Source organism: Molothrus ater, chromosome 1 (assembly GCF_012460135.2).
Source record: "Molothrus ater isolate BHLD 08-10-18 breed brown headed cowbird chromosome 1, BPBGC_Mater_1.1, whole genome shotgun sequence".
Taxonomy (NCBI): domain Eukaryota; kingdom Metazoa; phylum Chordata; class Aves; order Passeriformes; family Icteridae; genus Molothrus; species Molothrus ater.
The window spans coordinates 145,204,887-145,229,162 of record NC_050478.2 but is presented as its reverse complement, the minus strand read 5'-3'; the positions used below and the strand labels follow the sequence as shown (position 1 = coordinate 145,229,162).

The 24,276-nt window shown below is 39.0% G+C and overlaps 1 protein-coding gene across 9 annotated transcripts in view; it reads right to left on the bottom strand.

Annotated features, from left to right (window-relative positions):
* Positions 1-4,815: 4,815 nt before the first annotated feature.
* PHF20L1 (PHD finger protein 20 like 1) overlaps positions 4,816-24,276 on the bottom strand; it is a 57,302-nt gene continuing 37,841 nt past the window's right edge. For 5 of the 9 annotated variants that reach the window (XM_054517510.1, XM_054517521.1, XM_054517516.1 and 2 more), the window contains 8 exons: positions 20,699-20,863; positions 20,129-20,310; positions 18,132-18,231; positions 16,900-16,986; positions 15,795-15,990; positions 15,032-15,401; positions 11,342-11,504; positions 4,816-10,240 (listed from right to left, as the gene is read on the bottom strand). In XM_054517510.1, the coding sequence (XP_054373485.1) occupies positions 10,098-10,240; positions 11,342-11,504; positions 15,032-15,401; positions 15,795-15,990; positions 16,900-16,986; positions 18,132-18,231; positions 20,129-20,310; positions 20,699-20,863 (1,406 nt within the window). In that variant the 3' untranslated portion in view covers positions 4,816-10,097. The remainder of the gene's footprint in view (positions 10,241-11,341; positions 11,505-15,031; positions 15,402-15,794; positions 15,991-16,899; positions 16,987-18,131; positions 18,232-20,128; positions 20,311-20,698; positions 20,864-24,276) is intronic. The other 4 variants (XM_054517519.1, XM_036378975.2, XM_054517522.1 and 1 more) reach the window with 1 other exon arrangement.

The window sequence follows — 24,276 nt, the reverse complement described above, 5'->3', positions numbered from 1 at the left end:
CTTGCAATGGGGGAGCCCCATCCCCTTCTGTCCTGAGGCAGCTCTGTGCACCCCACAGAGCCTTTGCTGCCCTTTTATAGTGCCCATCATGGGGATGGGCTCACTTCAGTGCTGCTGGCTGGGCACAGAATTGGGTGAGTGACGCACACGAGGCTTCTGAGCAAACTCAAGAGGCCCCTTGAGCTGGAGCTGCCCTCCTGGCTGCCCTCAGGCAGCTCTCATCCCTGCTCCAGGGAGCACAGCTGAGCCAAGGGCCAGCAGGCACAGCGGCTGGCAGGGGGCTCACTTATTCCAACAAGTTAATTTAGGATGTTGGAGTGACCCTGGGCAGAGCCCTGGCTCTCATCTGCCCCAGGGTGCAGCCAGGCTCTGTGCTCCCTAGGGAATTACACATTTTTGTATTCCCAGAGAGCTGAGCCTGCTGAGGGACAGAGCAGAATGAGACCTCTGGGTGCTGCACATCAGGGCTAAATATAACTCATAATGTGGTTTTTTACTAAGTGAAAAACAGGATAGATGCACTCACTGGCTAAAGTGAATTAAGGATCAGAGTCAATTACACTCTATCTTTTGTTTTCACTCCCACTTGCACCATGCACTTTAACTCAGCTAAGTATCTGACAGGCACAGATACTGGGCTGTATCTGTTGGTGATACAGGCACAGATACTTGGCTGTATCTTGGGCTTCATCCTCCAGCTGTAAGATCAGTATGACCACGAAGCTTCTCAAGTTAAGCTTTTTGGTACTAATTACATGCAAGATCCTCAACATAAAATATATGAGAAATATTTCCTTGGTTCCAGAATTTCACTTGTTAATTGGCCACCTCTTGTAACTGTGAGTCAGCATTTACTTGCACCAGGAATTATGAGAACTCACCCTCACTTGTAACAAAGGTGGTTGGATAAATAAGTCCTAAATCATTACTTAAATAATAACAGCACATGTTTGAAGCTGGATTTAACTTGATTTCAAGAAAAAGTGAGAGCAGCACTCCTGTTTGAGATTCATGGGTACTAGACAGCCTAGAAACAACTCTGCTGATACTGTCCCACAGACTCAGATCATGACAGCAGTGATCCAAGCATCCTTCTGAGCTGGCTGTAGACCACTGCCATGCCACAGTGTTTGATGGATATGGTAAATATGATCTCCAAGAGCAGCACAAGCTTGCTTTAGCATGACTAGGCTTTTAAAAATAAGTGGAACTGTATTAAGTCTAGAATAAGTTGATGAATGTAAATTCCAAAGTCAACAGTCAACAGAAAGATCAAGGGAAAAATGAAGAACATGTCCAGCATAGATGACAGACCAAAAAAAGACAACACTTAGAGGCATAAAGATGACAGATCCTGCAAGAGCCCTGATCAAGTAGGCACAGAAAGAAACTGAATTTCTGGATTAGCACAGCATTTGTAGGGAAACATCCATGAAAAGCTAAAGAATCAGATTAAATAACCACTATTAGCACCAGCATGGCTAAATCAGGAAAGAAGAAAAGTCTGACCATTACATGTATTTCTGACCCAAGGGAGCTTCAAGGTTTGTGTCTGAGCCCCATACAGTGGGGCAGACACAGGAGAGCAGCAAGAGAGAGCCCAGCCCAGTGCCACAGACAGGCTCTGCAGGGGCAGCAGCTCCGTGCTGGCAGGTCCTGTGATGTGTCCAAGCCAATGAAACATCTCCAGAGTGTGTTGGGGTCTGTGTGTGATACTGATTTAGCCAATTTTCTAAAGTTGTTAGAAAAGTGTCACTCAGGTTCCTTGCACAGCAAATGGGGAAAGGAGCTTATTAAGGTCGCTACTCACTTTCCTTCCTTATTCTTTGCTATAAAAGGCTGATAATGGAGGAAGGCAGACAGGAAAGCACAAAGTATCAAGGGGCTTTTTTTATCAGGAAGAAGCACAAACTCACAATATCTATGTATTGCTGATTCCCAAGATGATGTTTATTTCCTTTAGAAACACTCAAAAACAACCTATGAACTACTCAAGTTGGAAAGAACAGCCAAGTCTTAAAAGTCTCTTAAAAAACTAAATGAGAAAAGGAATTTTGGCAATTGGCATCACTCAATCCACTTCTAGATGTGCGTCAAACCAAGGTGGACATCTTGGTACATGAACGCTCAAGGGGATGCAAGAGTCCATGGATTAAAAAGGAAAAAATTTGTTTACAAAGCAATGTGTGGAATTCACATTCATCAGAGCAGAAGAGGCACTTGTCTATCTATGGCTGATCAAATACAAAGTAAGAAAAGCTTTGCATAACCTTCAGTGAAAGGACAATGGTATTGACCTCTATTTTTAGCACCTGAGAAAAGATGGAGTAACATCTTAAATTAGTTCACCAATGAAAAGCAGAAAATAAGTGGAAAAGGTCCCTGTGGCCAATAAGGCCTTCAACTATCGTGTCTTCAAAATCATTGCTCTAGTGCTGAAAATGAGGGTTTTGTTTTGTTGTACCTACTGGCAAAAGCTACTCAATCTATACTACAAACTACAACTGCTGGGGCAAAGATAAAGGTCAGTGGGATCAGACACTGAAATCACAAACCTCAAAGAAGAAGAAGACATTTATTCATTGTTCCAGTTTTGCATACACTTTCTTAGCAGAAGAGACAGTTTGTGCAACTGCAATTTTACATATTGAAAGGCCCAGGGATAAAAGAGTCCTGTATATAAATACACAGACATCTGTACCCACAGAAAAGTTACTCTTACCCCAATCAAATTTGAGCCTGAAAAGTCAACCTTAGTTTAAAAAAAGAACTGGAGGGAGCTTCTTAAATGAGGCAGCAAATTGGAAGCAAAAGTGTTAAGAAAACATTGTGAAATTATGCTTACATCAACCAGTTCATTAATTTCAAACAATAAATTGCTTTTCTGTGTTAAATAAAGTACCAATGTTGGACAAGCCTCTCTCACATCTTAAGAAAGCTACATAAAAAAAGGTTAACATCATCTGTTACACTTAGATAGAGAACTAAGGTTTACATTCAGCACATTTCCTTCCAAGACCTTGTGAAGCACGAATCTGTATCATCTCTGATTAAGACCTCATGTGATGCAAAAGTAAAAGACTACAGGATGATAGCCCCAGATAATGCACTTTTCAGTGTGTTCACTTTATACGTGACATATTCTTCAAATTTAAAGAATAATAGGGAAGTTTCAGTCATTCCCATACTAAACTTGGCTAGATCAGAAAAGTGGGCACAGGACTTGTCAAATCTTAAATTATAACTTACCATTTGGAAAAGTGCCTTTGGTGACACAACCTAAAGAAGCCCATGTAAGAATATTTGAATTTGCTTTTGTCCCTGCAGGAATTGACCATTTCTAGGACAAATAAAATGCCTTTTTTTTCCTTACTTATTTAACGAAAATAACAGTTTTCCTCTAACAATTTTCCAATAATACCACAGTGATTCCAGGTAGAAAAATAGGTATTTTATTCTCACAACACCAGGGATGCAGATTGGTTTGAAACCCCAAGTAGGAGCCAGGTCTGCAACCACAGCGACACACAGGATTTGCAACTTGAATCGATTCACTATTTGACAAAAACAAAAGCTGAGGCAGGGAGAAAAGCCCCCACCAGTCACAGAAGGACAGCAACAGGGTGCCAAACCCTTGGTGTTGGTGGGACAAAACTGCTTTGGGTCATTTCAATAATGCAATATCTAACCTTCTCTGAACTAAAGGCAGAGCCAGTGGAGTCAGAAAGGAAGTTCAAGGACAAATACAGCTCCTGACACACAACAAAGATGTGAATTCCAAAAGCCACCAATGAAAAAGATGGATTAAACTTGAGGAACCCATCTCTGTGAAGTGACTAATAAAACTAATGGACTAAAAAATTTTGGTAAAGGAACCCTGTTTGCCAGAAGTGAAAGATGCATTCAGGAAAAGCAATTTGCACAGATATTCCATAGTATGTTTGTACAGATCTGATACCTATTTCTACTGCAGACAAGACTCTGGCCTGGCCAGATGGTTGGTCTGACTCAGGAAAACTCTTCTTCAGAAAGTCTGCTAATTCAAAAATTGTTTCAGTATGTTGCTCCAAGCCTGAATCTGGTCTTGTATCTTAAGTTTGAGAGCCTGCTTTGAGATTGTCCCTTCAACAATGATTAAAATGTTTCAGAATTAAAATTTCTAAGTTCATTATTAATAATCGTATCTACTTTTTCTGGACATGAAAAAATTTTTCTATGTCAGTAACTGACTGAGATTCTGCTCAATTTCATTCATCTGCTGCTTATCATATGTGCCCTTGTCCACAGGATGTCTAAGAACTTGCTCAGCATTGTTGGCTCATTTGTTTTCTACCACAGTAAAGTCTTGAACAACTTGTGGATGATATTAAAATAAATGACTAAAAGCAAATTAAAGTTACTTTGTAATGACATTGTACAAAGGCACATGTCTGCCCACAAGAAGAGATGCCATCACTGTGAATACATTCTTGAAAGACGTTGACTGTAAAGAATAAAGTGCATTGCAAAACTCAAACCCTGAAATTGTTAAAACATCAAAACAGTCCAAGAACAGAAATATCTTCTAATTACTTTGCACATAAAGTAATTCAGTACTGTGAATAATTTACTGATTGTATCATTTGCCTACAGGCTAAAATACAACTGAAGATTCCCTCAAGCCTTGCAATGTAGAAAGGTGAGTATCAATGGCTGCACATAACCTAAGGACTACAGGCTAAACATGCAACTGAAGATTCCCTAATGCTTTAAAACATATGCAAACAATCACTAGCTCACCAGAAGAGAAGTCCATGGAAAGGGAGCCCAGGCACGTAACAATCTCAACAGACCTTTATTGTGAGTATTAGAATGCAGTCAACATTATTGCTATTATAAAAAATCACAGAAGGAAGTATTTTGCTTCTCTCACAGAAGATTTAATCATAGTGCAGTGCTGCCTCTCTCAGAGTCTTTAGTGACAATACACTGATGCACGTGGCTACAGCTGAACACAGGAGGCTTGGCCAGTTTTCAGGAAAGGAAGACAGCTGTTTGAAGCAAACAGCAATTGAACTAGCTTTAGTTATCCCACCCACAGAGTAAGGGAAGGGAACTTTTGTCCTGAATGATTTTTCATGCTAGTTCATTTTCTCCATGTGGTCTCCAATTTTTCATTTGGGTTGTTCAGGCTGGTGCAGAATGGCTGCCAAATGCACAGTCTGCACTCGGTGCAGTGTATTTTCACCATTGTTACATGCTCTGTATTTGTTTTCCATATACAAACAGATATACACATAGTGTATAAAATTTATTGCTAAAGACAGACCCCCACACCCAGTGCCCAGGACATAACAAAGTATAATAGAAACCATTACTGAAGCATTTCAAACAGCCTCTGCAAAGTCCTCACCTAAAGCCATATGCAATCAGTACAACAGAAAAAAATTGTGAGCTAATAAAATGTGAGAATAGCAATGGTTATTTCAAAAGTGATTAAGCCTCTGACTTCATTAAGCACTCCAAAATTAAGGTGCATATACTGAAACATTTTTAAGCAGTAGAGCAAAAACCCATAGTTCCAGTGTTCTAAACAATCCTGCTTGCAAACGAATGGCATCATTGCACACACCCCCTTTACACACCAGCATCTCCTCAGAGCTACTAACAGGGCAAAGGCAGCTGGGACAGCCTGACTGCTCTTTTGGCAGAGTCCTGCCCATCCTCCACTCACTGATTTTTACACCAAGCTCCAGTTCAGTTCAGGATCTGTTTTGTGCCTTTAGAGTTACAGTGAAGAAAAATGGTTACAGTTTCCCTTTAAATACAAAGGAAAAATAGTGTGGTTTACAACATCAAATACTTTTATAAATTTACTGTAATGTTTGAATGACTCCTTTGCATCCCAACCCTCAGTTTGGTAGGGAGTGCTGGAGCCCAGCAGTGCCAGAGGGGTTTTGCTGTAATATTAATTCAAGTCTAGTTAAGTTAGAAGCCAGATGAGAGTAGAGGAAGGTCCCAATTGCACAAGACAGAAGAAGCTTACTTAAGAAAGGCATCAAAAACACCTGGAGTTTTTGATTATGGTGCACAAACTCCAACTGTACACAAGTCCCAGGATGCTCTGGAGGCTGTGGACAGAAGAGCCAAAGAGGCCTTTCCCCATGACTGCTTCCCACAGCAGCCAGGAAGAACTGGCCATGAGAACAAAGGAGTGACACCCTCCAGGCACCTCAGAAGCCAGAGTGCAGAAAACTGAAGAATGAAAGGAGAGAAAGATGCAAGCTGCAGAATGAATAATGAACACATGTAGAAGCTCAGAGATAAAATTAAGAGAGACAGGTGGCTGTCAGCCATACAAGATTACTGCACCCATGGAAGAACAGTTTCAATTCTTTGCCACCCAGCAAATACAGGAAATCTATCAGAAAATTGCAACCCATCTTTGTCTATTTGAGAGAAAATGACAGGCTTCTACCACTGTAAACCACTCCACAGCTGAACAAAGATCTATGCATCTAAGGCCAGAATATCCAAAATATGGGCACTATTCAACCTACAGCTACCCAAGCAAAGGGTTAACAGGAAGCATCTTCCAACCCATTCCCTGCAATATGACCTGAAGTATGTTCATTTTGTAACCAATGGCAGCCCCATCATGTCATACCAGATCACAGCACCCACACCACATCTCATTTATGATTGCAGGACTGCTCTCCTGCCACCACTGCAACTGAAACACAATTCCTGATGTAGATGCCTCTGGTATGGTCACAAGTAGGAGCAGGCTTTGAAATGAAATCACCCTGATACCTCCATTAAAAAAGCAAACAGGCAAACCCCTAACTAAACCTCAGACAAAAAGCTGGGCATTCAAAGGCTCCAAAAGTTTGCCATTTAACTCTGTGAAATCACAAGAGGCTTCTGTAAAATGGCATTTCCCTTTTGTGTATTATTATTTAGAACTCCTATTCAGTGACATAAGGCTTCAAATTTAAACATTTTGCCTTTCTGTGCACACGTATCAAACAGTCCTTACATTGCCATATACTATTTTTTCCTCACAGAGGGTCTGTCCCCTTCATCAAAACAATGCAGTCACAATTCACACCCCAATAAATGATGTTGCAAATAGGCTGAGTGTACATCCCTGGCTTATTAAGAGAGGAAGCAGGAAGACAGATGGAAAAATATGCCTACAGGAATAAGATTCTCTTGATAAGGCCAACTAGGAAGAAATACTGGTAAGAGCCAGATCACATTGGGATTGACTGGTACACGAGCAAAGCAACCAACTGTAGGCTACATTCTGTGCAAAACACAGCATTTTTATGGCACTTGACTTGTATTTAAAAGAAAAACCTCAAAAGCATCCCAAACCTTTGAATACTTGAGAGACTGGGGTCAGAAACTTATGTCCACATGTAACAGACCAGCACCACAACTTGAGAAAGCAAACTGAGACAAGTTTGTGAAACATTGGAGCAGGACACGATGTATCATACATAGCATGGTCCTTATGGACACTGAGATTGTATTTCTTAGAAGATATGAATGATTGCAGGAGAGTTTTTATAATACATGACTACACAATGAACATAAAAAAAATACTGAACAGATTGTTTTTGTAAGCACAGTCCATCCTGAACAAGGCAGGATCTTGAGGGGTAAAGTTACATATTTGTGTAAATTAAGAGGCCATTACACATACAAAGAGAAGACACATTAAAGCTGCAAGGGCAACTTCAACTTTGACCTTAGGATTTCCTTTTCAGGATACCATTCCTCCATCTCTGTAGTAAGAATAAAACCTCTGTCCTCCCCCCTGAACTTTCCAAGTCCACCTTCACCTTCAGTAACATTTACAATTATATTACATCACACACATGCACACACATTGCATAATATTGCTACAGTGTATGCTGTATAAATTCTGTAAATAGACTCCACTTTGTTTCAAAGTAATTCATCTGGATTTACACTTTTCTTATACAGTACACACAGTACCACATTCAAGGATATGCAGCAAGTGAATAGTCTATAAAAACGTCTCACATATCCAAAAGCAAGTAGGTCACCCAACTATTCATGTTTGAAGCAGTTATTTAAGCATCATCTATATAACACAGAGTATTTATTAACAGTTGCTATAAAATGTCAACAACTCCACAGCTCTAATGTTCTTTCTGCATTATGGAGTTGCCAACCATTCCAGAATTCCATGTTTTCATGCATCTCTGTGATGTCTCCTACAAGCTTGAAGTGGGAAGACTTTTTAAGTAGCAACCACTCTGTAACAGGGCTTTACATTTTGCTTTGGCCATCAGGAGTGATAACTCACTTCAGGTATGACAGACAGAGAGGAAGGTCAGGGTAGGTTTACTTTAGCAATGAACCAGCCACGCTGCTTTCTTTCTCAATAATGGTTTTATCATGAAAGTTCAATGCACTGGTTGCAAAGTCTTTCCCAGATAATCCATCTTTGGCACATTTTTCAGTTGTATGCATCCTTAAAAGGCATTCCAAGATTTTTTGATGGTCTGTACATAATAACAATCACTTCTTTTTTACATTTGTATGTAGATCAGGAAGAAAAGTGGAAAATGTAGAGTATGCAGAATAGTTTTAATAAACAGTTTTACATACAGTACCTTACATATAGAACAGTGTGTTTGCAAATTTAAATAATTTTTGAATGTACAGTGGCTTGTACTCTTATCAAAAGGTAAATTCAAGTTTACTGTCTATCGGTTCTAAAATGCATTTATACAGATAACTAGAACTGATAAACAGACATGAGGCATAAAATGTTCAAGTATCTTAATGTCCTCAGTTAAATAGCCTCCTTTTAACAGTCATATTTTACAAATTTCAAAACCTGTACATACATTATTTTCAATTTTAGAAACTGCTTGTTAAAAGGTAATATGAACCACCAGTTCTTGTAGTCTATGGTAATAAAACTAGACATGTGTAGGTAGAAATGTGTATGGCATGTATTTATGTACACACAGCTATGCACATATACATACACACACAGACACTGATGTAGCACTGGGTACAGCGGCAACTTATCAGCACAGGAGAAGTCCTGGGCTCAAAATCCAGCAAGAGCTAACAGAGCAAGTAGGTTGCCTTTGGTTTCATGACATTTCATTCACTGAAGCTGAAAAACTTTGTAAAGACAACTTGGATAAGGTATCTTGTGATTTTTGCCTGTAATGGTTCAGAATTTCCACAGCCACAGACAGTTTTGCTGCTCTTGTCATTCCTCATCCCCACGGAGGATGGTGAAGTTTTCAGAGGGCCAACATCAGAATAGAGCTACCCAGGACAAAAATTGTACCTTGATTCCTGAACACTGCTATAGAACATAAAAAAATATAAAGTAGATACAATTTTGGATGGACTGCTGGCACCGAGTCGGACTTTGGAAAAAACCTTCACCTAAGTCATAATTAAACTCTCATCCCAGTGATTTTAATATTATTTGGCACATCTGACCACTATTTTCCACTTCTGTTTTAAAGGAGCCTAGGGGTGCTGTTCTAGGGAATTCTATTTAAAAAAATACTTTAAAAGGGAGACCATGACAAGTAATTTTTTTCAAAAATCAAAGCTAGTATGTTTGTTTTCCTGAACACTCATAAGAGAAAGAAAATCTAAAAACCTTCCTTGTAGAGAAGATACAGCTCTCTCTGTATCTATCTTTCACTAGCAAGATAAGAGGATTGCATTCTTAGTCAGCTGAATTCTGCTAATTTAGTAATGTTTGCCAAGGGTTTCAAAATAGTTGCACTGCTCTTTGAAGAGTTTTTGTTTGTTGAATTTTCTTATATCTGGGGATTTATTGATCAACATGTTAAAATCCTGAGAAACTGACATTTATAAGCACATTATATATAATTTTGAAGCCCAGACATTGAACATTCATATTTTCAATAAAACAGATTCCTGACTCTAAACTTCCTCTTTTCCTTCTAAAGCTTCAGCCTATTAATGTAATCAGCAAAGAACCAGATAAATGCTCAGCTTTTTGCTGTCTTCCTGTCAGTCTTGTGGCTAATAAGAAAATTCATTGTAAAGAACCTATTTTTACTTCTATATTCTTCCTTTTGTCATACAGAGCAAAGTGTTGCTATTTGCTGTACTTTTCCCATGTCGATTAAGAGCTGTTTGATGCGTCGCTTGAGCTGAGGCAATCTTGCCAGAGGATCTGGTGGTTCCAGTTCTCCAGTGAAATCAAGCCAGCTTTCTAAAACTACAGAAGGGAAAGGAAGAAGATGATTAGAGTAAGTCTTTGAGAAACAGTTTCCATAAAAATCAAACTTTTCTTTCTTACTTTGTCTTTCAAAAAAAGGGAAAATACACTGAGGCTGGGATTTTTTTTCAACAGAAAAAATTTTGTTAGGGAAACACCAACTAATCCCATATTTCTCTTGAACAAACCAACCTTCTGATTTGATTGTTGCTGCAAAAAGGTATCTGGGAGTAAATTTTACACTTGGCTCACAATTTACCCTCTCCACACATAAAAGCAACTTCAGTTCATGTTCTACTCTGACAGTTCTGAAACAGAAAATGCAACCCTCAAACACAAGGCTTGCTTCTGCCGCTTTAACAGGCTCCTGTGGACAAGGTCCAGATTACAGAATGGTTTTCCAATCTTCAACAAATGTTTTCAAGGAATTTCTCTGCTTGTAGAAACAGAGAAGGGAAAACGTCAGCCCTATTAGTTTAGAAACACTAAATCTAGGAAAACCAGGGATACTGCAAGTAAAACTGAAAACAGAAATAAGACAACTTTATTTGTTAAAAGATTAATTAAGGAGTCCTAGGATTAGACTACAAGCTCCCTTAATTACTAGCTTCTATGACTGGCAAGTCACAGACACTTATGTGCTACAATATTCTCATACAATATAATTTCATTCAAGTTTTCCCATGAAGACTGAATTGTCTTCATGAAACCATTTTCTTACTAATAAAAAAACCCCACAAAGTTGAAGGCACAACAAACACCTTCTTTTTCCCCTACATATTGTCAATTACTAGAACAATCAGGCAAAAACCACTCCAGGTGTAGAAAAAGCCATCAACTTTAGGATTCATATCTGGACAAAGACTGGACAAGTCATCTAAGCTTTCTGAAGTCTGAGTACTTAACCTACTTTATTGGCATTGAAAACTTAAAGAAGGGGGTGGGGAGATCAAGGGTACAAGCTCTGCTTATAATTCTGAGACCCAAATTTGAACAGAATACTTAAAAACCCATCCTCAGTGCCTCAGATCACTTGGAACACATTAGTTAAGAGAGATGCTGCTACAGGTACATTAACAAGTAATCTGGCAATGCAGTTACCATCAACTTCTTTTTCAATCAGGTCCATTCTGCTGGTGACTTCATTCTGTACATTCTCTATATGGGTGAGGAGATTTAGCTGCCATTGAAGATGTGTGTCCACTTGTTCTTCTGAGCCTTTTCTTTCATTACAAACAAACACAGTGTTTCCTTCAGCAGAATTCTTCATAGGAGCAACAGAAAGAAAAAAATTGCCATTTAAGATTTTTTTTCTTTGTTTTAATTTCTGGTGTTGATTTCAACATTTGAGTCACATGATAAACTCTGCTTGCTTAGAATTGTACTTCTGTACACACAACAAAAAGCTTACTCAGAAAGCCACATACTATGACACATCAACAGACTAAAATAACAAAATGCAGATTCCACATAAGTAAGCATCTATGCCTTTTGCCTCATTTTCCTAACACTGAAATTTATCAGTTCAAATACTTTCTTCAATGCAGTAAAACAGATTTTACTTCTGTGCCCTTTTTATATAAATGGCAACTTAAATCATAAAGTGCTGAACTGCATGGATCTACTGCCACCAAAAATGTGCAAAATCCCAAGGTTTGTTTCCATGGAAAACTTTCTACAACGCAGAAGTATCTAAGATGTCAACAGTCACTCTTTTGCACAAATAAGGTGGACAACCTATTTCACAGAATCCCAGAATGAGTCAGCTTGGAAGGGACCACAGTGGATCCCCTGGTCCCAGAGGGTCATCTCAGAGCACATGGCACAGGATTGTGTCCAGATGGTTCTGGAGTATCTCCAGTGAGGGAAGAGACTTCACATCCTCTCTGAGCAATCTGTTCTCTTTGCTGATTAAGACAAAAAACTTCTCTTCCTACCTGCTATTACCCCACCTACCTTCCTGGCACAAGTCTGGGGTAGAACTGAACATGCTTGGGGACAGTTATAGTAATATATGGAGTTATGCAAACATTGTGTCTGAGGAAGACTGACTTCTGCAATATAATTAGTACCTTCACAGCATGCCAGAGATAATACACAAGCTCCTAATCTTTCAGTACTTGATGCTTCAGCTACTGAGTGGAAGTAGATCAGATTTAATGAGTTAAAAATACTCAGCATCTCAGGTAATTAGGAGATTACTAGCTTCAATTTTATATCCACTATGACTTCATATCCAATGAAGTTCTTTCACTATTGAAGATTTTATTTTAAGGACTAGAATGCCAAATAGATGTGCTCACCCAGTGTCAGTTCATGTCAAATGCCAGAGCAAAGAATGATTTTAATTGTATTAATACACTTCTCTGAAGAGCTCAGCTAATTTTCCACACCACATAAGAAAAAAATGGTGTTAGGCCTGCTATTAAAATATTTTTTTCTCCAGTCAAGCATAGAAGAGTGAGAAGAGACGTAAAGAAGAAAATAGGAACTGAAGGATTTTAAGTTACAACTTAAGCAAAAAACCCCAACTTTCATTTTAAGACTTGAAATCAATTAAAAACCACTAACCAAACAAATAAAACTCTGACTGACCTGCAGGCAGCTTTATTAGCAACTCAGATGGGTAATCATTGTTAATATTCATGAAGTTCAATAAAAGAGTTAAAATTATGTATCAGATATAGATTTTATTTGAAAGGTATGAGAGTTTTGATGCCTTTATGATATTTAAAATCCCTTCTCCGAAGGCATCAGGTTTGCTTCCACAGCGTTTTCAGTACTCAAACTTTTTGTAATCTTATGACAAATATTTCCAATATAAGTAAGAAATTAACTATTCCTTATAATTTTCAGACCCTCCAGAACTAAAGGAATGCCACTTTTCCCTTGCTGTGAAAGGATCTAAGTCCATAATTCTCAAAGCAGAATCATCTTTCAGCCTGCTTCAGTAAGATAGAGAAAATTTCAAAGTTAAGGAACTGAATATCTAAATAACATCATAAATGTTGGTTTGTTTTTTTCCTTCTAATGACCTCTATATTTATTTAAATGGCTCCTTGAAAAAAAATCACAAAATCCAACAGGTTCTCCTCTAACCTCTGAGATCAATGTAGGTAATCAGGCAGGGATGGCAGGGGAAGGATACAGCTCATGGACAAGAAATAACAGGAGATTCAGGTGGGGAAGTCTTGTGCTTTCAGAAGCAAAACCAAGGAAACTAAATACAATTTTAAAGATAATGCATAGCCCAAAAAGGGACTTGAAAACAGTTGATCCAAACACTGTTTGTAAGAGAAAGTGAAGTATGTAACAGAACTGCAGATTAGGGTAAGACAAAATGGTAAGGAGAACCAGAATATTAAAAGGTTCTGAAGAATGCTAGAAAGGAAAATTCAAAGCCCCAATCAAACTTTGACAAGGAAAAGATAAAAGGCACCTTAGAGAGAAGTCAGATCATTTAAAAATGATCCTTCAATGTCAGTTTTAAAGTAAGTTCAGACAGGTTTATGGAGAAACCAAGGAGAGCTTTCCCATGCCAATCATGTTTGGGCAGAAGACCTTATTTTAGTATCAAGGTGTCTCCAAAGGAAAGAACACTCTTAAACAAAAAAGAGATCTGTTGGGGCCAGTGCCAAAGAGAGAGTACCCAGCTTTTTAGATATATGCTTGAATCTCTGAAGGAAATATTAGTTTTGTTTAACTGCTCATGCATATTTTCCTTTAATCCTAAATATCTTTATACTATTTATAATGTTTACAATGATGATTTAAACTACTGTTGGAAGGCAAGAGTATTTGACACTGCTGCATGTCTCCTTACTAGAAATCTGAATATAGTTGTGCAGTGTAGCAAATTTAGCATAGAAACAGGTATTTTTAATTAGAATGAGCCTAAAATTCCCCATTCAGACTATACAGCTTACATGCCACATTTAGAACTAAAATTAAAAAGAAAAAAGATGCATCATACTCATTTCTTCCACACCAGAAACTGTACTTCTAAAGGGGGATGAGTTGGATGATTTATCCTCATACAGATGGTATTGCAGAAAACAGAAAGGTTTGGTTTTCTTTGGTTTTTGCTATGACAACTGGTCACTAGAACCAGATTAACAAGTTTCAGACCTTTTCCACGAAATAATGGATTAAAACCATTAATGTAAAAATGAGAAAGAGACGTTTGAACAGCAAAATATAATCCTGACTAAAAATGTTTCATTAGAAGAAATATGCAATATAGAAGACTGAAAAGCAGTTGCACATGAGGTGAAATCAGTTGGTCAGTAAATCATTACATGTGAAAGACATTCTAGGTAGCAACTGCTATTAGAAGAAGAATACAGTATTATAATAAACGCCATTAAAAAAGCCTTGGTTTCAAAAACAACAACCAAAACCGCCTAGTACATGCAGATAACCAAACTGAGAGAAAAAGGGAAACCTGTCCCATTCTCCTCACCTTGTAAAAACCATGTAAATTTTGTTCCAAGACCCTGCATTTTAAGAATGGGGTTTCCTTTCTCTCAAAACGTTGGATTGAGAATGATTTTTTAGCACAGGCAATACCTTAAACCATACCTTCTATTTCATACACCAGCTGAAATGAACTTACTTCACTTGGAAAAATTTCAGTGATTCAAGTTTGCTTCTAGTGACTTCTGCTGACTTATTTAATAAATATGTTGACTTACAGCAACAAAGATTTTTAAATACCTGTATGTACTACAGTTTTATCAGATTGAACATACTTTTCCAAATAAAATTTCCCAGATGAAGAATGATACTTACCTGCTCATTCATGCCACCATCTTTAAAAGAATATTGTAAACAGTTTTTATTCGCTGTGTGATATTCCTGATCTTCCTCAAAGCTACTTGTGTCTTCATCATCTGAGCTCATAGGGTCAGTGACTGCTTTGTAGTCATGACTAAAACTCTGTGGTTTTTGGTAACTGTGCTCACTTGTGATGTATGTTTCTTCCATCTTCTGGGGTATACTGGGTGGCTCTTTATGGTTTTGACTATGACACGTCCTTTCAGCTGGATTAACTGCATCCTGCAAAGTCACCAACTTTTTCTCTACCCCAACAGTTCTTTGTTCTTGTTCTTTTCTCATCCCTGAATAAGCCCAGAGATGAAGGTCTGGGTGATGCTTATTTCTGCAATGAAGGGGAGGAAAAAAAGCAAGTTATAGAGAACTTAGTGCACTTAGAGGACTAACTATTAAGCATCCAATTCTCCTAGGTATTAACTACCATTATCAAACAAGAAGTATTCCTAGGTCATTCACCAAATTAAGATAAATCTAGAATGTCCTTTTAACACAAAATGTACCCAAAAAATCACCAATAATCCCAATAAACCAGATCTGCTTGGGTGCTGAACACCTAGCTCCTGCTGAAGCTGAGGGTACTGCACATCTTGCACTTAAATTACTTAAAATATTATACAAGAAAGAATTTCAATGTGAGAGAAAAATGCAAATGGAATAATGGTAGTCTTTGCTACCTGAATATATACAGCTGGAAAATAAAGCCTGGAGTGATACCTACTTCAGTATCCCAATCTTCAGCTGCAGTCCATGCAGTATTTCAGTTACCCCATAGACATCTGCCAGTAGATGATGTGTTGACACAATCTTTTTGGCATTAAGATGAGAGTAGTTCTCTTTCAAAAATGATAATCCACACATGTGTCCATTGTTTAGCCAGTCTTTGTCATAGAGATATTTGGCACTCCACCTCTGTCCTGGGGTAAGCAATAAAGAAATTGAGGGACATCTAAAGCAGAATTATGTTTACAACTAGAGTGCTATATTTATGTGCTGTACTTGCCTAAATATCTCCTCACTTCCATGAAAGGATGACTCAGGATTTTGCTAATAATATTTATGAATTTAGTTTTTATGGATTAAGAAGAAAGTCAAAACTTATGAGAAAGAAAATCAGCCTGAAACCTCTAAATGGCATTTGAAATTAAAATCTAATCACCTTTGCAATCAAACTATATGATATTAAGATCTATGCTGTTATCAAAATAAAAATCACCAAAAAAAATTTACATTGACATTTTGTTTATCTAAGTAGTTCAACTTACTTTTTTTTTTTTTTAAAAAAAAAAAAAGAAAGCCTAAGTTACCAAGAGAAATATTAGAGTGGATTTTATATGGATATATCCAAAACATCCAGTTTCTTTCTAAAAGACAAATGTTTTGCTTCAATACTGTAGTCAATATCTATTTATTAGAAGCCAAGAAAAGGCTTCAGGAAAAGCAGATATTTCAAAGTTATCTGACAGCAAAGCTCTTCCACTCCCCTTTGAGGTGCCTTTCACCAGACTTGTAGAGAGGGTATTGATGTATGTGGGCCTCAGGTACCCCTGCTATGTCTTAACCCAACCAGCAGGAACGAGGATTTAGCTAAGGCTTCTACAGTAGCTAAATAACTACTAAAAAACCCAAACAAATCCAAAAAAAACCCCATAACAAAACAAAACCAAAATGCCCACCCAAAACTAGAAAAGCATATTGCTAATTATTGCAATGTTATCGTTTACAACAAGGCACCCAGACGGACTGACAGTATCTTACAGTGGATTTCAAATCATAACTATCATCATAGACAGAACAAAGAACAGGTTGATGGAAGCCCTTCATACCTTTCAGGAGAATACCCTGTCTATCTCCTTTTTGCCCATTATCCCAATACACTTTAAAATACTGACATTGAGAATGACTTTTTTCTCCTGACATAGAAAGAAAAGAAGTAATGGTTAGGAAGGGAGAGAAGATAAAAATTAGGGACACAGACTCTGCATAGCAGGGGAAAACGAAGTACCTAACACAGTGCAGGGAAAGAGCACAAGACAAATTAGCTGGGTTTAGTAAGAAGAAGCTGGACTGCTCAAAGAGACACCACACAGAACTATCAGACAAGACTCTCTACCACCAGTTTTGATTCACACTGGGACATATGGAACCAGCTCTACTTTCCTAATATTTCATCTCAAAAATAGCTAATAAAAACTCTGCAATTTTCATATCTCACTTCTTAAATTTAGAATGTCAGTAAATTTAAGGCTGTAGTCTCATTGCCCTTTTGAAACAGCTAGAGTGCTGGATATTTCACCAGAAGACAGGTATGTGCATTTGTATCAATTGTCAGAAGAAAATAAAAAAAACTTACTTCCAAATTCTTAAGTTTTTCTCCATATAACTGTTAGGAAAAATGGGTTTATCACAGAATAATTTTTAAATCAACATCTTCCTAATCAAATGTATTCAGTTTAAAAGTAAAGTTTTCCTAGTTCTTATGAATTTGACCTAAGTATCTGAAATTCAACATATTCTGTTTGTGCACTATTGTTTACTATAAGATGGAATAGATTTTCTGTATTTTAAATATTCAGTTCCACACTTTTACACAGTTCTGGGCTGATGCAAACATTATAAAATTGCAATTACTATGAAATGCCATTCACAGCATGTTTGAATGTACTGTGGTACTGAGTCCTTTTCCTCTAAGAAAATATTTAAATGAACAAATGTGATTCCAAGTATTAGCAAAACAGATCCCTGAACAAAAATGATTTCTTTAGAAAAGTTTTTCAGACTACGCTGACATAAAAAAGTGCTAAGGTTTGGGGGAAATTAAGTTTCAACAAGTAAAACAATGGCAACTGAGTTCATGGATAAGATTTAGCATAGCTGACCATGATGTTACTAACACAAAAGTAAGTTTCTGCTCAGAGCCAAACTTAGAATCACTTGCCCCAAAGAAGCATCACACATTAACACAAAACAGACAAAGCTTGAACAATTTAAGCAAATTCATAACATCTTTGCTCAAAAATCCCAAGCAGGGCTGCAGATAAAGGTGGTTTATCCATACCTGGTGGATCTCTGCAGATGTAACAGATGTACTGCTCTGGAATGCTGTCCTCCAACAGTCCCATGCATACACTGTGCTGCCAACACAAGCATTCTTCACACTGACATCAGAAAAAAAACACAACAAAAGCAAAAACTAAAACTGAGACAAGTAGATGCAAAAACCCAGAAGCTACTTCTTGAATCATCAAAATGCAGAGAACAGCACTTTAATTTAAATAGCTGGCTTGAGCAAGATTATTTTAGTTGGGCAATTTGTGTTTGGGTAGACAAAGACATCAAGCTAAAAAAGAGCTCTAGATCTGAAAGTTACCTCAACCACAAACTTCAGACTGGAGGAAAAAAAAAAAAGAAACTGAAGATGTAATATTAAATAGTATTTTATTGCAACATTCAGTATTTTAGCACCTACATATTTAGTAGTGAAACATAAGACAGGAGTATAATATTATAGTAAAGTAGAAAGATAATGTAATACATTACAGCATAACAGTGAAAAGTAGAAAACTCTTCAGTTTAATTATTTATATTTACAAAGCATCTCTCCAGTGCGCTAGAAAGATGTGCTTTTAATATCGCACCAATGGAAAATCTAAAAGAAAAAGAAAATTAAGAGAAAATGAAAGAGGAGAAACAAGAGAATAGGAGAGCAAAATAGAAGTGGTAAGACATGAGAGCCTAGAAACAGCAAACTGGTTGCTCTCAGTGAGACAAGCATGAAGAGGAAAAATCAGGCTGCCATTGGACTTCAAAAACAGGCAGGAGACTGCCTCTTATAAAGATACTTCCCTTTCTCAACTCTGTGCTTGCCAGTGTTTTAAATATCTGCTGGCTCACTGCTGAAAATCTCTCTTCTTTGCTTTGACATGCCTTTGAGCATCAACCTGTCCAAGACACTGAAGTCACCATTTCTCCTGTCACTACAGCTACCGTGTCCCCTCCTGTCTCAGAAGATTGTTACACCAGTCCATTTTTCCAATTGTTACCACAGCTGAACTGCTCAGTTCCTCCAACACAGCACAGCCTGTTAGTCTGCTCCCCAAGACAGCCTGTGTGCCCTTCATTTCCAGGGCTCTGTCAGTTCCAGAACACTGAGTCCACTAACACATGACAGCCCTACTTGTTTCCTTTAAATCTTGACTAAAGAGCTCCATACTATCGGCTGGAACTGTACCACAGTAGTAGTTGAATACAAACCTGATTTTGAATGGGGGTAAAAAAACCAGAAGGTTCATGACCTTTTTAAAGTTGTTGACAACTGAGTTCTTCCTTACTGCTTTTTGCATCTGATTTAACCACTGCATTATAAATTGCTTGAGAAAAAATACTTCAAATTTCTCAAAGATGGGAAATACTCTCCTAACTGGAGTACAAAGTAATAAGCAGCAGTTGCAATCTGTCAACATCTGAATGCTGTGTAGACATGGAATACTCTTCTTCCCCTTTATCTATACCAACTTAAGATGTAAATTCTCAGCAGTTTCTAAAACCTGGTAGTGATACCCAGTGTGAGAAGTGCTGTTCTAAAGATGAAACACACATCACAGTATTGACAGTATTTAGTGTCTGCACAGGAGACACACTGCACACAGAGGAGGGACATTTACAGTGAGCAGAGAGGTTTCTACAAGTGGTACTGCAAAGCACAAGGGCCAAGCCAGGAGGGCTTGTAAAATCTGGATGGTCTGGGGAACAGAAGCAGCATGGTTTGTGTGTGGCCGAGGATACTTTATTCCAAATTTATCAGCTGGCTATAAAGAAAAAGGTTACTCAGCAATTTGTCCTATGTATCAAATTGCTAGAGAAACCCCATCCTAGAGGAACAGCTCTGTATCCACTGAACAGAGCCAAACCAAGTGCAGAACAAAGAAATATTTTGTTCTTGTTCACTTATGTACTGCTCTCTACATAATTCCAGTCTGTGACACATCAAAAGGGCACCTTCACAAGCAAAACATTCACATGGAAAATGTAACTCCACACACCAAACTTCTTTACCTGAATCATAAAACCATTTTCTTCATCAAGTTCACAAATGCATCTAACAATTTCATTGATAGCATCATCTTCATCCTGAGACTCTTCAAAGTTGGTTGAATCAAAATCCTGATTGTATTCATCACCACTAAGTAACAAACTCTCTGTGGAAGAATCATCCAAGAACTCCACATCTGAAAGGTCTAATAGAAATAAATACATGTGAAACTGTGTGGAGAGACATAATAACTGAAAGAAATACAAGGAGCTTTGACAGGTAAAAATCTTAATCTGCACTAGCAACAAAAATCACTCTCAAACACACTGCTGATACATGAGATTTCAAGATGAATTCTGCAAAGTGCCTTTAATGTGCTCTCCTCAGATGCAGAGTATCAACACTTAAACCAAAGCAAGTACAATGTAGAACAGCTTGAGGAGTGCAAGCTTTTTGATTTAAATAGATGAAGGATAAATCAGTCACCACATTTATAGTTACAATCCCAAACAAAAACCAAATTATTTCCTTTAAAATTCCCTTTCTTAACAAATTAAACCTACAAACTTAAATCTGCTGTTCATTCAACCTACTTTCTCCACTAAGGTCAACAGAGAGGATGGCTCTAGGGTACTGGTACGAGGTGTTCTTCTCTGAGAACATACTGCGCAGGGTCAGAGAGCTGCCCGAGGAGCGCGTCAAGGGAGAGGAGCACCTGTCCAGGAATTCCACAGAGCTGTCTTCATAATCCGAGTAATCTGAAATGTTGAAAGAAAAGAAGTTGCTCTAACAACAGTAAAATTTATAACAAATGTAAAAAAAAAAAAAAATGGTGTATAGATTTTACTCCAGCAGCATTATGTTGACAAGCAAAGACTATCAATGCTGAGGTATCAGGATGATGAACCTGTAAGTAAGAAATGGCAAAAACTCTTTGTAATATTTTATTACAAAATTTCCAGTAAGAAACATAATCAAGTTTGATAAATAAGTATCACCATTTGTAACTCTGCCACCTCTGAATGTACGGAGGGGTAATTTTTCCTAGAATATTATGCAGTCTTCTTTTCTCCACAATTCATCCTGCACCATCTGCTATCCTTAGAGATGCTGCTGGTGACTCTCTCATGCCTTAAGTCTGCTTGCAGCACTACCAGCATTGCTACTTAGAAGCAACCACAGATGACCCTGCCAGCTTAAGTGATAAAAGCTTGTCTGCACCCCTGCAGAGGAGCACAGGGAGCTCAAAGAAAATTGTCTTTGCATGTTCCCAGGCCATGTCAGGAGACATCAATGGGTCAACAGGTCCTGGGATGGGCTAGGGAGCATCCCAGAGAGTATACATACACAGGCCCAGAGGAGGAGGATGAGCAGGCAAACAACAAACACCCCCTGGCCAGACCCCTTTCAGACTTTCCCAGCAGTGCCATCACCACCATTGCATGAAACCCATCAGGATGTGTTGCCCACAGCGGCTCTCTGGATCATCTTCTGGACTAAGGGCAGTTGCAGCCTGGGGGTTGCCAATGGAGGACACTATGGGATGTGGGGGAAAATAATTTTGGGTTTATGAATTACTGTGAAATGTTTAGGGAAGAAAGTAAAGGTAGGGATAATGGATGGACTGAAGTGATTTGGGGAAGAACAATTATGGGCAGAACACAGGAATAACAGAACAAAAAAAGCCACATATGCATAAAGTCTTGTGGTCAGTACACTTGCCTGGCCATGCTCTGCATCCAGCCTGTGCTGGCAGAGGTTGTAAGTCTCCTTCCTTGGAGACATTGATAAGCTGTCTGGATAAAATCCCGGACAACCAGGACAAGGGGGTTGGACAACTGCACTTCCAGAGGTCTCTTCCAACCTCAACTATTCTGTAATTTTTATTAAACCTCATTTCAATCTCTTACCTGGAGAAGGGGCTCTCCATTCAGGGTTCATGTACATGCTCTGTGTGCCAGCAAATGGAGTAGCCCTGCAGGTCAAAGGGTCCACGTGTCTGTGGTGCCAGCACTCAGAGACAGCAGTGACAACAGTGCCAGCCCCGTGCCAGGGGTCTCTGGTCACAGAGGCCCATGAGCTCATGCTGCAGCACCTGCAGCCAGTCCAAGTGTCTGATTGCTTGCATGGATCAGGCTGGACCAGGTGATGAGCAGGTGAAGTGGCCTAGGAGCAAGGGGTGAGTGGGTCTGCAAGGGCCAGCTCTGGGTGGAAGTGGCTCTCTAAGCAGGAGAGCTGGGGTGGGGGGCTCTGGGGACCCAGGGAGTCCTGGCCAACACTGGGAGCATGTGAGAATGCACATGGAAGTGAGACTGTCTGTCCTGCAGTGGGGCTGCTGCCCCATGAACTCATACCTGCAGGCACAGAAATTGGAAAGACTGGGATTCAGAGGAGCTACTGGGCAGTGTCTGAGCCCACCTGCTGCAGAAATCCCCACTGTACTTACACACCTCTGTATTATCTTCCTGCTCAGCCAGAGAGAGGAGCAGGGTGAGGCTGTCACAACACACACACAAACACAGACAACATCATGTGTTTCTGCCTTCTGGTCACACAGTGCTACTGACATTGACCTTGATAACCAGCATTGTATCTCTTCCTCTATCAAATTACTTGTAACACTCTCAAGAAACACATTACAAACACATTTGGCTGTCCCTAATCATGACTGGAGAGACTGTCCTAGGAAAGTCATTGCAAATCATTGAACAGTTAGGGTTGGAAGGGACCTTAAAGATCATCCTGTTCCCCCCACCTTCTAGTAGACCAGGTTTTTCATCCACACTTTTAGAGGTCCATCCACACTGGCCTTCAACACTTCCCAGGATGGGACATCGACAACTTCTCTGGGCAACCCATTCCAGTGGCTCACCACCCCACAGAGAAGAACTTCTTCTAAATATCTAAACTAATCTAGATCTACCCTCTTTCAGGTTAAAACTGCTACCCCTTGCCCTACCACCACACTCCCTATTCAGGAGCCCCTCCCAATCCTTTCTTTGGGTCTCCTTTAAGTACTAGAAGTCTGCTATATGGTCTTTCCCCAGCATTCTCTTTTTCATAAGAGAGCCTAAAACAGACTCTTAGCCTCTTCTCACAGGGGAAGTTTTCCACCCCTCTGATCATCATTGTGCCCTTCCTCTGGACCCACCCAAGCATGGCTTCAATCAGTAATTAGGAGTAGCTACCCATTTACTACTCTGAAAAATTAGTACTTCAAATATAAGCAAGTGATCAGATTACTGCACTTCCACCCTTCTGTAGGAAGCATTCCTGCTCCCACCTATCACTACAGTTTTCCTGCTATGGGTTCCATAATATCCTTCTCTCCTAGATCACCTTCCATGAAGCCACCTTCCTCTTTACAGTCTCTGTCCACAGCACAACATCTCCAGCCATTCCCAAGTGTATGCACTGTAGTCAGCTCCAAGAGCAGCAGAGTTGATTACCTCATGCTGCATGGCTTTCAGCCTCACTGCAACAGAGCAGCAGGAGTATCAGGCATTGCTACTTTCTGCTACACATGGGCTTAATGCAATCAGTAAGTCATGCACACAACACCTGGAGCACAAAACCAGTCTTTGCTGGGGTTTCTGTTTTGTCTTAAAGTCTTGTTCAAAACTTACCTGGGGTACACAATGTACCTGCTCCCTCTTCTTAATTTGAAACAAAAGGAGAATGCCTCACACCTTTACACTTTTATCCATGCCTGGAGTAGAGTGACCTAGTCCTGGAGAGGGTCCTGCTTCTTTTGACAGATGGGCTTTTTCAGGCTTTTTCAGTCAGAGTCTACCAGAGTATTTCAAATTTTTTCCCCAGTTAAAAAAAGTCCAAATGGAATACGTTTGGATTGTTAAACCCAGATTTTCACAAGATGAATTTTTAAAGAATAAAACATTCAAGTTTTACCCAAATTGCTTTTTGCATCTGGATTTAAGATTTCTATTTGTTGAGACATTGGGCATATTTTCTTCTCATATTTACAAACACTGGATAAGGCTCCTAGAAACTGGAACCTAATCATGGTACCTCTGCCAAGCTTCTAATTTCCAAGACAAGCTGGCAAAATGACCAAAGGAAAAAAAAGATGAAAAAAAGAAAGAGAAAACCCCAGCCCACAACAGACCCCCTTATGACCACAAGAAGATAAAACCAAAGAACAATACTGGAC